Raw genomic sequence first — 14,942 nt, 5'->3', positions numbered from 1 at the left:
GGAAGGCAACTACTTAGCCAACTGACTAGAAGATACATATATTTGTGCCCATTCCAAAGAGAGGTGACCCAAAGGAATGCTGAAATCATCGGACAATATCGTTGATATCCCATTCGAGTAATGTTTTACTAAAGGTAATACAGAAATGATTGTAATCATACATTGACAGAGAACTTCCAAAGGCTCAAGCCAGTTTCAGAAGAGGATGTGGAATGAGGGATATCATTGCTGATGTTCAATGGATCTTGGCTGAAAGCAAAGAATACCAGAAAGATGTTTACTTGTGCTTTACTAACTACACAAAGGCTTTCAGTTGTGTGTCATGACAAGCTATGGACAACATTGTGAAATATGAGTATTCCAGAACACTTTATTGTGCTCATGAGGATCCTAGACATGGACTAAGAGGCAGTGGTTTGAACAGAACATGGGAACACTGAATGGTTTAAAATTTCAAAAGGTGTGTGACAAGGTTGTATTCTTTCACCATACTTATTCACCCTGTATGCTGAGCAGATAATCTGAGAAGCTGGGTTATATAAAGAAAAATGTGGCATCAGGATTTGAAGAAGACTCATTAACAACCTGTAATATGCAGATTATACAAGCTTGCTTGCTGAAAGTGAAGAGGACTTAAAATACTTACTGATGAAGATAAATACCACAGCCTTCAGTATGGGTTGCACCTCAATGTAAAGAAAACAAAATTCTCACAACTTGACCAATAAATGACATTCATATAAATGGAGAATAGATTGAAGTTGTTAAGGACTTCATTTTGCTTCGATCAACCGTCAATACTCATGGAAGCAGCAGTCAAGAAATCAAAGGATGTATTGCATTAGGCAAGTCTGCCGCACAAGACCTCTTTAACGTGTTGAAGAGCAAAGATGTCAGTTTGAGGACTGAGGTTCACATAACACAAGCCATGGTTATTTTAAATAACCTCCTATGCATGTGAAAGCTGGACATTGAATAAGGAAGACCATAGAAAAATTAATGCATTTGAGTTATGATGTTGGAGGAGAATATTGAAGGTACCATGGACTGCCAAGAGAACAAATAGATCTGTGTTTTATGAAGTGCAGCCAGAGTGCTCCTTGAAAACCAGGATGGTCAGACTTCATCTTTTATACTTCAGACATTGTCAGGAGGGACCAGTCACTAGAGAAGGATATCATGTTTGGCAAAGTGGGGGGTCAGAGAAAAAGAGGAAGACCCCCAGCAAGATGGATTGGCACAGTGACATCATTAATGGGCTCATACATAGCAACCTTTGTGAGGTTGGCTCAGGATCAGGCAGTGTTTTGTTCTGTTGTATATAGGGACGCTATGAGTCAGTACCGACTCAATGGCACCTAACAACAATAACATGCTGTTTTATTATATCAACATAAGAAATTGACATTGTCACTAGTTCTATATGAATGACTTAAAAAAATGAAACTCCTTGCTTTCTTTTCTTAGCACCTCTCAGAATACAGGTAGTGGGGCATACATGTTCTAGGTAAGAAATCAGAAGAGTCTCCTCCGGAGAATCGAACCAGCTAGAGATTATAGATTTAGAGATACCGATATTAGGGTTTCTTAGGAAACTTACTGGTCATATTACCTGAGAGTATAAGGTCATCTTCTACAAGCACCATCTGCAGGGTTTCTATTTGGCTTTTTAAATAAGAACAGATAGCCAAGAGTCCTCAGACATTTAAGAAAACAACTCCTGAGAGCCCCAAAGCAATAATGGAGGTGGATGGGTAGAATAAAAGCCAATTTAGAAGAAAAAAATGACTATACAAGGAAATGGCAATTAAAACACAAAAGCAAGCCAAAACCTGCAAACCAGTATTAATAAAAAGAAAACTGAGAAGATATATCTGTGAAACAAGAAGAGGATACTATTTAAAATAAATGCAAACAGCAAAATATTTTTCATGTTAGCAGAAAAGAAAAGAAAAAAAACCCTAAACCATAGAAAGATGAAAGATAAAGTTGAAAAAATGACAAGTTAAAAGTAGAGAAAATAAAATAGGGGACTCATTCAGTAGGTTGATTTTCAACAAAATAAGCATTCTAAAAAAAAAAGAGAAAACAAAAATGAACAAGATAATTTCCCAAGAACTGAGAGATGTGAGTTTTTAGAGAGAAAGAATTTTATATGTGCCCAGCACAGTAGATCCACAACAAGGAATAATATGTTTATGAATTTCCAGAACACTTAGGAAAAAGAGAAGATTCTACCAGCTTTCAGAAAGGATCAGGAATCAGATTAGGATTGAGCAATACTCATGTAACAAGTTAGAAGACATTGGAAAGGGGTATCTTTAAATTTCGGAAATAATTTTCAATTTACAGTTCTGTACTCAGCCAATTAAAAGTGCCTTAAAAGCATTTTTCTAGATGGTGCTTTAGGATGAGAACTGCACTGGTAACCAAAAGATCGGAAGTTCAAACCCTATACAGTATCCCTATGAGTCGGAACCAACTTGAAGGCACACAACAACAATAATAAGGCATGTTCAACCATAAAAAATTGAGTTATCTCCCCTAAACTTCCTTTTGGGTAACTGATACTGAATGAGTTCCAGAAAAATGAGGAAGTAAACCAAAAAAAGTAAGTCATGGATGGACCTAGGAAATAGGAGATCAAAATCAAGAGATAGATGAAAGGAATCTCCCTGATGGTGATGAAGTGTATCCCAGGACTATAGCTGTGCAGATGTTGAGTGGTAACCAGTCCAAATTTCAGCAGATCAGAAGTCTTTGACAGAGATTTAATCAAGAAAATGGTAGAATTTCTAATGTGTTAGATGTGAATGAGAAGATATTTAAGGAACTAGAAGAGATTGGAATTGAGTTAGAGATATGTGTAATGAAACTGAACCCTTTCTTCTCCAAAAGATAAAACCTGGTTTTAGTCTATGCTGAGTCATTTCTGAGATACCTTGCAAAACCAATGCAGAACTACTTTGGGAGGGGTGTCCCAAGCTATGCTACTATCTCACTGAAAAAGATTTTAAAAACTAATACCAAAACCGACTAACCAAACAAATAAAACTTTTGCAGAAGATACTCTTACAGTATAAGTTTTTAAAAATACACATGGTTTTGTTTTGTTTTGCTTTTTTAATTGGGAGGAGTTGAGATATGTAATAAACATTAATAAAACATACCTTTTTTTTACATTCTAGAATTAATGTTTGTATTAAAGGCCATGAGTAGATTTTAATTGTAAGATTTATTTTCTAATTTAGAAAGACAGATTTTATTTTTACTTGATAGTATAGATTATGTGACACCATTTTTAAGTTAAGTTTTAAATGAGATAAATCTAATTTTATTCCTAAGTGTGGTATTTGAATTCTTTTGACAGAGTAAAAAGAAATTTGAAAGAGAATGTAGAGAGGCAGAAAAAGCACAACAGAGTTATGAACGATTGGATAATGACACCAATGCAACCAAGGCAGATGTTGAAAAGGTAAGAAATGTTCTAACCTGACTTTAGTATTAAAATATTAGTTGCACATGGAAAATAATAACAATATTTATTTCAGTATTAGAGTTCCCCAGTAGACACATTGTATTTGAATATAAGATATAAAAAATATTGCCTACTTTAACTTACAGGTATTAGTCTGAGAAGGTAACTAAGGTGGGCTAATTGGATTGACTCACGTTGAGTTATGGTTAACTAAAATTCCCATGTCTTTTCATATATGCTGTGGTGTTTGTATATATGTTTCTCATATAGAACATGACTGTTGTTATTTTAAATTTATATGTATACCTATATCAATTATAGGTTTCAATTCTATTGCTAAGATTTTTATATCTGATTTTGATCATCCATCTCCTTTCTAGTATCATAATTGATCACTGTGGTATCAGTGCTTGATTAAAAACAAGTTGGAGACAGCACTGTTCTATACATGGGAGACTTCATTGCAGGCAGACATTGACTCCTTAAAAATCTTACTATCATTCGTTGAGTGCATACTTTATGGTTTTAGTCAAGTTAATGTTACCTTTTCATTGGACTCTTTATTTAACTTACTTCTATTTTGGCTATGAAGATATCATTAGAGACTAGTCATACATCTTGAACTCCTTTGATTGGGGTAAGAAGTTATATGATTAAAACACTTATATATGTGATTAAAACAGTTATGTGATTAAACCACTTATTTATGATTCCAAATGAGCACATCTTACTTGTTTTGTTGCATACTGCTTTCCCCATCACCCAGGTTAACATGGGTCTACCATTTTACTAGTGAATTATTCTCCATTTCCTACCACCACTGATAACCAGTGATGCAGAAAACATCAAGAGAAGATGGAAGGAATACACAGAGTCACTGAAATGGTTAATGTTCAACCGTTTCAAGAGGTAGCATATGATCAAGAGCCAGTGATACTCAGGGAGGAAGTCCAAGGTGCATTGAAGGAATTGGCAAAGAACAAGGCACCAGGAATTGATAGAATAAAAATTGAAATCTTTCAAGAAAGTGAGGCAGCACAAGAGGCATTCACTCATCTCTGCCAAGAAATTTAGAAGACAACTATCTGGCTGACTGATTGGAAGAGATCCGTATTTGTGCCCATTCCAAAGATAGGTGACCCAATGGAATGTGCAAATCATCAGACAATCTCTTTGATATCTCAAGCGAGTAAAGTTTTGCTAAAGGTAATACAGAAATGGCTACAATCATACATTGACAGAGAACTTACACAGGTTCAAGCCGGATTCAGAAGAGGCCATGGAATGAGAGATATCATTGCTGATGTCCGATGGATCTTGGCTGAAAGCAGAGAATATCAGAAAGATGTTTACCTGTGCTTTATTGACTATGCAAAGGCTTTCGATTGTGTGGATCATGACAAGCTATGGACAACATTGAGAAGTATGAGTATTCCAGAACACTTAATTGTGCTCATGAGGAATCTGTACCTGGACCAATAAGCAGTTGTTTGTACAGAACATGGGAACACTTGAGTGGTTTAAAATTAAGAAAGGTGTGCGACAAGGTTGTGTTCTTTCACCATACTTATTCAACCTGTATGCTGAACAAATAATCTGAGAAGCTGGGTTCTATGAAGAAAAATGTGACATCAGGATTGGAGGAAGACTCATTAACAACCTGCGATATGTAGAACCTTGCTTGCTGAAAGTGAAGAGGACTTAAAACATTTACTGTTGAAGATCAAAGAACACCACCTTCAGTATGGATTGCATGTCAATGTCAAAAAAAAACCCAAAATCCTCACCACTGGACCAATAAACAACATTCTTCTCCATGGAGAAAAGCTTGAAATTGTCAAGGACTTCATTCTTGGATCAACTGTCAACACTCATGGAAGCAGTAGTCAAGAGATCAGATGACGTATTGCACTGGGCAAATCTGCTGCGCGGAACTTTTTAAAGTGTTGAAGAGCAAAGATGTCAGCTTGAGGACTAAGGTGCGCCTGACCCAAGCCAGGGTATTTTTAGTAACCTCATATGGATGCAAAAGCTGGACAGTTAATAAGGAGGACTATAAAAGAATCGATGCCTTTGAATTGTCGTGTTGGAGGAGAATACTAAAAGTGCCATGAGCTGTCAAAAGAACCAATAGATATGTTTTGGAAGAAGTGCAAATAGAGTGTTCCTTAGAGGCCAAGATGGCCAAACTTCGTCTCACATACTTTGGACATATTGTCAGGAGAGACATCATGTTTGGTAAGATGGAGGGTCAGAGAAAAAGAAGAAGACCCCCAATGAGATGGATTGGCCAGATGGCAGCATCAATGGACTCAAGTGTGGCAGCAGTAGTGAGGTTGGCCCAGGATTGGACATTGTTTCATTCTGCTATGCATAAGGTGGCTATGAGTTGGTGCCGACTCAATGGCACCTAACAGCAACAACAGATAACCAAAAAAGAATGTTTCTTTAAGTGTGAAAACCTTTTGATTTTTTGCAACAATGGTCTCCTACAATAGTGGTGTAGTGAGTTAGAGTAGACCTATAAGGTTATTCTAACCTGAAATTTATATGATTTTAAGAGTTTTTGTGGTTTGTTTTGTGATTAATTTTATTCAGCATAATGTCCTCCAGGTTCCTCCATGTTTTGAGGTATTTCACAGACTCATGGTTACTCTTCAGTGTTACGTAGATAAACTTTGGTACATACTCATATGTGCCAAAGTTTTATCTATTTTTCCATTGATAGGCTGTCTCCATCTTTTTGTTACTGTGAGGAGTGTTGTGATGAACATGGGTGTGCATATGTCTATTGTGTCACAGTTCTTAGTTTTTGAAGATTTGTACTAAGTAGAAGGATTACTATCTCTGTTTCCCATTCTTTGAAGAAGTACCATATCTTTTCCCAGAGTGTTTGCACCAGCAGTAGAAGTGTCCCAGTCTCTACACCTTTGTGAGCGTTTGTTATTTTCTGTTTTGTTTTTTAATTATTTTTTTAAATTTTGCTATTAATGCTGGAGTAAGATGATATCTCATTGTTTTGATTTGGACCTCTCTAATGGAGTACTGATGTAGCCCTTGTTAGATAAGCACTGGACTGCAAGAGCAGCTTGAACCTTAATGTCGGAAGTTCAGACCCATCAGCTGCTCCTCAGAAACCCTTGAGTCAGAACTGACTCCATAGCACTTAACAACAACATCAAAATAGCTAACAAGGGCATGTGGTGGCTGTGTAGGATAAACACTGGACTACATTCCACAGGGTTAAATGTTCTAGCCCATCAGCTTCTGTGAGAGAGAAAGATGAGGCTTTCTGCTTCCACAAAGATTTATTTACAGCCTTAGAAACCCTGTGTTCTTGTTGTCACTATGAGTTGGAACCAACTTAATAGCACTTACCAGCAATGGCTAATGATTACAAGCATGTGTGTTGGCTGCCTCAATGTTTTGTATGGGTAAGTGTCTGTTCATGTGCTCTGTCCATTTTTTAATTGGATTACTTGTCTGTCTTGCTGAGGTGTGGAAATTTTCTGTAAACTTTACAGATTTGTTCCTTATCTGATAATGTCATTGGCAAAATTTTTCCAATCTGTGGGTTCTCCTTTTACTCTTTTGATGAAATGTTTTGATGCATATGTTGTTAACTGTTGTCATGTCAGGTTCAGATTCATAGCAACCCTGTATAGGGTTTCTGAGGGGCAGCTAGTGGGTTTGAACTGCCTACCTTGCAGTTAGCAGTCCATTGCTTATCCTACAGTGCCACACTAGGACTTCTTTGATGTGTGTAAATATCTAATTTTTAGGAGGTTCCAGTCATCTACTTCATCTTTTGCTTTTTGTGTGCCTTCAGTTATGTTTAGGTGTTCAACCACAAGGTCAGTTTGAACCACAAGGTTGGCAGTTCAAACTCATCAGCCGCTCCTCGGTGACCCTACATAGGGTCGGTATGGTTGGAACAGACTCAATGGCACTTAATAACAATAACAAATTAGAGTCCATAAGTTTGTCTCTATTTTTTCATTTATGACACTTAAAGTTTTAGGTTTTACATTTACGTCTTTAATCCTTGTTGAGTTTGTTTTTGTATATAGTGTGAGGTATGGGTCTTATTTCATTCTTATTGAATGGATTTGTTATCATTTGTTGTAAAAACCATCTCTTCCCCATTTAATGTATTTTGGCCCTTTGTCAAAAATCAGTTGACTGTATGTGGATGAATTTACTTTTGGTTTCTCAATTCTCTTTCATTGAACTATGTGACTTGTACAAGTACCTGGCAGTTTTGACCCCTGTGACTTTGTATAGGTTTTGAGACCATAAAGCGAGAGACCTCCTATTTTGTTCTTCTTTAGTAATGCTGTGTTTTTCCAGGGCCTCTTTCTTTTCCATATAAACTTAGTGATGAGTTATTTCTGTCTATTTAAAGATTGGTGTTAGTATCTTGATTGGGATTACATTAGTAGATTGCTTTGGGAGTGTTGACATTTTCACAATGTTAAGTCGTCCTATTCATATTATTGTTGTTAAAGTGCCCTAGAATTAGTTCCGACTCATAGCAACCTTGTGTAGGGTTTTTGAAGAACTGGTGGTGGGTTTGAACTATTGACCTTGTTGTGGCAGTGCTGATCCTACAGTGCCATACCAGGAGTCCTATGGGCATGGTATATGCTTCCATTTTTGTAAGTCTTTTTTTGGTTTCTTGTAGTAGTGTTTTGTCGTTTTCTTTTATGGTTCTTTTGTTTTTCTGGTTAGATTTGTTTCTTCTTTTCGTTGGCTACTGTAAATGGTGTTGCTTTCCTAATTACTTTTTAGACTTCTGTTTATTATTGTAAAGGAATCCAACTGATTGGAAAAAAACCAATACACACAAAAACTTTTTATTGTGAATTGAGTGAAGGTTTATAGAGCAGATCATTAGTTTTACATTCAACAAGTGAAATAATTTGCTTCTTTACAATGATTGGAATCCCCTCCATGTATCATCAGTTAATAGCATTTACCTCTAATCACTTTAACTTTTGCATTGTACCATGTGTTTCCTGTTACCTTCATCTTTCTTCTGTCAACTTCCCTCTTGCTGTTTATTGCTTGAACTGTCACCATGTCTACTCTCTAGCCTGTAAATAATCCTCACCGCCCATAACCATCAGAATGTTTGTTTTATCAAGAAAATGCTTTTCTTAATTTATACAACAGTACTCTCATACATTTGTCCTTTTGTGATTGAATAATTTCCGTCAGCATAATATCCTCCGTGTTCATCCATGTTGTGAGGTGTTTTGCACATTCACCATTATTCTTCAGTGTTGCATAGTATTCCATTGTGTGTATGTACCAGTTTGTATGAGTATTCTTTTGTTGATGGGCATCTAGGTTGTCTCCATCTTTTTGCTATTGTGAGTAGTGCTGCAGTGAACATGGCTGTGCATGTGTCTCTTCTGTATTGGCTCTTATTTCTTACTGAATGCTGGGTCATACACTATGTCTAATTTCAACTTTTTGAGAAAGCACCAGACCTTTTTCCACAGGGGTTGCACAATTTTACAGTCTCACTAGCAGTGTGGAGTCCTGGTGTGGCACTGTAGGATAAGCACTGCATTGAGAACCACAGGTCGACAGTTCAAAACTACTACTGCTTCTTAGAAATGATATATAGAGTCACTATGAGTTGGAACTGACTCATTGTCACTTAGAAGCGCAACAACAGCAATGAGCAGTATAGTAGAGTCCCAGTCTTTCCACTCCTTGGAAACATTGGCTATTTTCTGTTATTTTGATCATTGCTGTTAATGTTGGAGTAAGATGATAACTCATTGTTGTTTTCATTTGTATCTCCCTAACGGCTAATGCTGTGGTGCTGTGAGTTAATGCACCAGACTGCAAAGCCATTTGAACTACATGCTCGGTGGTTCAAGCTCACCAGTCGCTCCTTGGAAACCCTATGCAGGGTCGCTATGGGTCGGAACTGACTCGACAGCACTTAGCAACAACAACAATGGCTAATGTATGTGTCAGTTTGTCATACTGTGGTAGATTGAGTGTAGCTGTGATTCTGAAACGTATGCCAAGGGTGTTTTAAATACCAGCAATGTCACCCAGGGTGGACAGGTTTCAGTTGAGTTTCCAGACGAAGACAGACTAGGAAGAAGGAGAGGCAGACTACTTCCAAATATTTAGTCACTGAAAACGTTGTGAATAGCAGTGGAACACTGTCAGCACCAGAATATTGGATATTGAAACATGATGAAGAGCACCAGAATATTGTCAGATATAGAGCCAGAAGGTGAACCCCTCAGGTTGGAAGGTACTCAAAAATGTGACTGAGGAAGAGCTGCCTTCTCAAAGTAGAGATGACTTTGATGACACAAATGGAGTATAAAGCCTTGGGGACCTTCATTTATTGATGGGGCACATCTCAGAATGAAGAGAAACAGCTTAAACTCCCATTAATAATCAAAACATGAAATGTATGAAATATGAATCTAGGAGATTTGCAAATTGTCAAAGTAAAATGGAACATATAAACATCGATATCCTAGGTATTAGTGAGCTGAAATGGACTGGTATTGGCCATTTTGAATCTGACAATCACATGGTTTACTATACCGGAATGACAGATTGAAGAGGAATGGCGTTGCATTCATCATCAGAAAGACCATTTCAAGATCTGTCTTAAACGGTAGTGTCTCTGATAGGATAATATCTACACACCTATAAAGAAGACCAGTTAATACCACTCTTAGTCAAATTTACACACCATCCACTAAAGCCAGTGATGATGAAATTGAGTAATTCTACCAACTTACAGTCAAGATGTATTGATAATTACTGGTGATTGGAATACAAAGGTTGGAAACAAAGTAGAAAGATCAGTAGTTGGAAAATATGTCTCTGGTGACAGAAACGATGCTGGAGATCATATGATACAATTTTGCAAGACCAATGACTTCTTCCTTACAAATGCCTTTTTAAAAAAACATAAAAGATGACTATATACAATCACCTCACCTGATGGGATACAGAGAAATCAAATTGACGCTATCTTTGGCAAGAGATGATGGAAAAGCTTCATATCATGAGCCAAAACAAGACAAGGGACAGACTATGGAACATATCATCAATTTCTCATATGCAAATTCAGACTGAAGCTACAAAAATTAAAAAGTTCACAAGAGCCAAAATATGACCCTGAACACACTCCACCTGAATTTAGATATCATCTGAAGAACAGATTTGATGCATTAGACACTAACGACTAAAGACCAGAAGAGTTGTGCAAGAATATCATGCAGGAAGAAAGCAGAAGGTAATTAAGTCGATAAGACAGACGGAAAAGACTAAATTGGGTGTCAGAAGAGACTCTTGAAACTTGCTCTCCAGTGTAGAGATGCTAAAAGCAAATTGGAAAAAAAAATGAGAATGTGAAAGAGCTGAATAGGAAATTTCAAAGGTCAACTTGAGAAGACATAGTGAAATATTATAATGACATGTGAAAAGACCTGGTGTTAGAAAACCAAAAGGGAAGAAAACGTTTAGCATTTCTCAAGCTGAGGAAACTGAAGAAAAATTCAAGCCTCACCTTGAAATATTGAAGGATTCTATAGGCAAAATATTGAATGATGCAGAAAGCATCAAAAGAAGATGGAAGGAGAACAAACAAGATGGCAGATTGGGTGGATGTGCAGTAAAGGAGCTCCGCCAACAAGAACACAGAATACCTGACCAAGCAGGCTCAGGAGATGGTCCCAGAACTCTAAGCCACATATAAAGGAATATTTAGAAGGTAGGATGGCTCACAGCTGGGGGAATTTGTGGCAGAAGCAAGAAATCCACTGCTTTCTAGTTCGGGATGCTTGGCTGCTCCAGGAGCCACCATCTTGGGTAAGACCAAGCAGGGGAAGGATTTGAGTTGTGCCCCATCAGCAAATTAAGGTCCTGCGGACTTTTTTCCCATGGCTTTACTCCATCGCATCATCATGGTCAATTCTACTTTGAGGAGGCAGCTCTTCCCCAGTCACATTTTGAGTGCCTTCCAACCTGAGGGGCTCATTTTCCAGCACTTATCTGACAGTGTTTCTCTGCTATTCATAAGGTTTTCAATGACTAAGTATTTGGAAGTAGTTTGTCACTCCTTTCTAGTCTGTTTTTGTTTGTAAGCTCATCTGAAACCTGTCCACCATGGGTGACCCTGCTGGTATTTAAAATACCCATGGCATAGCTTCCAGAATCACAGCAACTCACAAGCCACCACAGTATGACAGACTGACAGATAAGTGGTGGAACCTGCTAAATAGACCAAGAAGCAGTTGTTCGAAGAGAACAAGGGAACACTGAGTGGTTTAAAATTAGGAAAGGTGCATGCCAGGATTGTATACTTTCACCATATTTATTCAGTCTGTGTGCTGAACAATAATCGAGAAGCTGGACTATGTGAAGAAAGATGTAACATAAGCATTGGAGGAAGTCTCATTAACAACCTACAATTTGCAGATGGTGCAACCTTTCTTGCTGTAAGTGAAGTGGACTTGCAGTACTTATTGATGAAGATCAAAGTCTTTGGTATGTGGTGCACTTCATTGTAAAGATAACAAAAATCCTTACCAGTGGACCAATAAACAACATCCATATAAATGGGGAAAAGATTGAAGTTGTCAATGATTTCATTTTTCTTGGATCAACCATTAACATTCATGGACGCAGTAGTCAAGAAATCAGATGTCTTATTACATTTAGCAAATCAGCTACACAAGACCTCTTTTAAAGTGTTGAAGAGCAAAGATGTCAGGTTGAGGACTAAGATGTACCTGACCCAAGCCAGTAACCTCATATGCATGCAAAAGTTGAACAGTGACTAAAGAAGACTGTAAAAGAACTGATATATTTGCATTATGGTGTTGGAGGAGAATTTAGGAAGTAACATGGACTTCGAAAAGAACAAATGGATATGTGTTAGAAGAAATAACAGCCAGAATTCTCCTTGGAAGCCGGTATGGCCAGACTTCGTCCTTCATACTTTGGATACATTATCAGGAGGGACCAGTTGCTGGAGAAAGATATCATGTTTGGTAAAATGGAGTGTTGTAGAAAAAGATCAAATACCCTCAACAAGATGGATTGGCACAATGGGCAGCAGCAGTGGGCTCAACTGTAGTTATGATTGTGAGATTGTCCCAGGACTGAGCAGTTTTTTGTTTTGTTGTGCATAAGGTCACTATGAGTCCATACCAACTCAGTGGTACCTGACAACAACAACAACAACAACAATATTGGCTAATGGTAATGAATATTTCTGTATATATGTTCGATACTTAAATGCCTTCTTTGGTGGAGTGTCTGTTCGTGTCATCTGACCATTTTAAAATTTGATTATTTGTCTCCTTTTTTAAAAAAATGTTTTTATTGTGAATTATGTGGGTTTACATGGGAGACCATCAGTTTTACATTCATCCTATTGAATTTCGTTTTATTGCAATGATTACAATCCCCTCCATGCATCATCAGATAACCAAACTGTACACCCCACAGGCCTGCCCCCTTGGCTGTTAGCACATAGCCTCTCCCTCCCTGTCTCCAGCTCCAGGTCCTCCATCTGTCCACGTCATCACCTCTGTCTCCATCCCTGGGTCTCTGCCTCTCTGGGTAGGGTCCAGCTCTCCACTCTTCTTACTTGATGCTCCTGGGCTGCAAAATCAATCACTCTCCTACTTTTGTCAAAAAACATCACCTCTATATTTCCGACCTGCATAGTCAGTACTGATGGCAATTATTCACTGTTGTATCACAAGAGTCTTATCCCCATTTACTTTTGCCAGCCCGGTCCCAACAGATTGGAAATCACTCAATGTAGGTTCTACCTATTCTACCTACCCCTGCCCCATCTGGAACTAGGCTCACTCTTGAAATCGTGTAAGCCAGTCACTTCTTGCCTTTATAGTGCCCCCTCCACCCCACCATTTTGGGCAGCCAATGTCTAAGTTGCCCATCCCTGTCAACTGTGTGTAACGAGGGGGTGGGAGTCATCCTTGCTGTAAAAGATTCATTCCCTGTTTTTGAGGTACTACATCCGTAAGTATAGGTAAAGTGGGTACTCTTATTTTTACCCCCTCTTCTTTCTTCTTCTAGTTGAGTTCTGATCATCTAGCCATCAAAGCCAGGTCAAATGGGTACTAGCTGCAAGTATGGGTGTTCTTGTGCATCTCCCCTCACTTCATATGAGCTGGACGCTTCATTCTCCACTCTAGTCCTCTGTGGCAATGTCACTACCTCTGGGCCCAGGAGTCCCAGGGTCTTGCCATACTGCTAGCCATCCAGGTCTCCACCTGGGTTCACGGAGTCTGTTGAATGTGATCGGACTTAGATCCCAACTTCATTGCTGTTTTTCAACCCCTCTTCCAGACCACATGCCTGCTCGTGTATTCCCCTTGAGTCTTAGTCTTGGAAGAGAGTTTGCTCTGAGGGGACCCGACCACTTGCCTTGATGGCTCCCAGGCAATTATTTGTCTTCTTGCTGAGGCATTGAAGTGATGTATGAATTTCAGAGTTGTCCTTTGTCTGGCATGTTATTGCGAAATATTCTTTACAAGTCTGTGAGTTCTTTTTGCTCTTTTAGTCGAATCCTTTGATGCACATAAGAATGTAATTTGAGGAGGTCCCAGTCATCTATTTTGCCCTTTGTTTGTGTGTTTTTAGTTATGTTTGATAATGTTTTTATGCCATGTATCAGAGCCCCTAGGTGTGTCCCTATTGTTTTTATTGATGATAAAAGATAACAAAATCTTTGTTCCCGTAAAGATTTATAGCCATGGAAACCCTCACTATGTGTTGGAACTGACTCCACAGCACATAGCCACCACTCTAAAGGAACCTCTGCCTCAAGTCATGTGAACTACAGCCAGTGACTTGGAGCTGGAGTTGTTTGTCCTGTCAGATTTGTTAGATTTTGTAAATAGGGAATAATTTGGCCTCCTCTATTCTACAGGGTCCATAGTGGTTACGAATCGGATTGTAAACCACAAGGTCAGCAGTTCGAAACTACCAGCTGTTCTGTGGGAGAAAGAGGAGGCTTTCTCCTCCCATAAAGATTTACAGCCCTGGAAACCCTGTACAGGGTCGCTATGAGTCAGAACTGACTCCGTGGCACATAACCACCACCACCACCATTCTAACAGGGTCACTAAGAGTCGGAACCGACTCCATGGCACATAACAACAACAGCAATTCCACCATAAGGAGCCCTTGTGCATAGTGAGTTAAACATTGTGCTATTAACTGCAAGGTTGGTTGGTGGTCTGAATCAGCAGCTTTGAGATCTGAAGATTGAGGCTGTCTGCTCCCATAGAGATTTACAGCCTTGGAAACCTGCGGAGCAGTTCTGCTATCTTATAGAATTACTCTGAGCCAGAACCGACTTGCCCTCAGTGGATTGGGTTTTGGTATTCCACCATAGTTTGTTGTGGGAGGAGGATAAGAGGGGAAGAAGTTAATA

At 38.6% G+C, this 14,942-nt stretch overlaps 1 protein-coding gene across 2 annotated transcripts in view; it reads left to right on the top strand.

Annotated features, from left to right (window-relative positions):
- FNBP1L (formin binding protein 1-like) overlaps nucleotides 1-14,942 on the top strand; it is an 89,369-nt gene that overhangs the window by 40,756 nt on the left and 33,671 nt on the right. For both annotated transcript variants that reach the window (XM_006830952.1, XM_006830951.1), the window contains exon 5: nucleotides 3,371-3,475. In XM_006830952.1, coding sequence (XP_006831015.1) covers nucleotides 3,371-3,475 — 105 coding nt within the window. The remainder of the gene's footprint in view (nucleotides 1-3,370; nucleotides 3,476-14,942) is intronic.

The sequence above is a fragment of the Chrysochloris asiatica genome, unplaced genomic scaffold (genome assembly GCF_000296735.1).
Source record: "Chrysochloris asiatica unplaced genomic scaffold, ChrAsi1.0 scaffold00002, whole genome shotgun sequence".
NCBI lineage: Eukaryota > Metazoa > Chordata > Mammalia > Afrosoricida > Chrysochloridae > Chrysochloris > Chrysochloris asiatica.
Note: the sequence above shows the minus strand (reverse complement) of the source record. Positions and strands in the feature narration are given on the sequence as shown.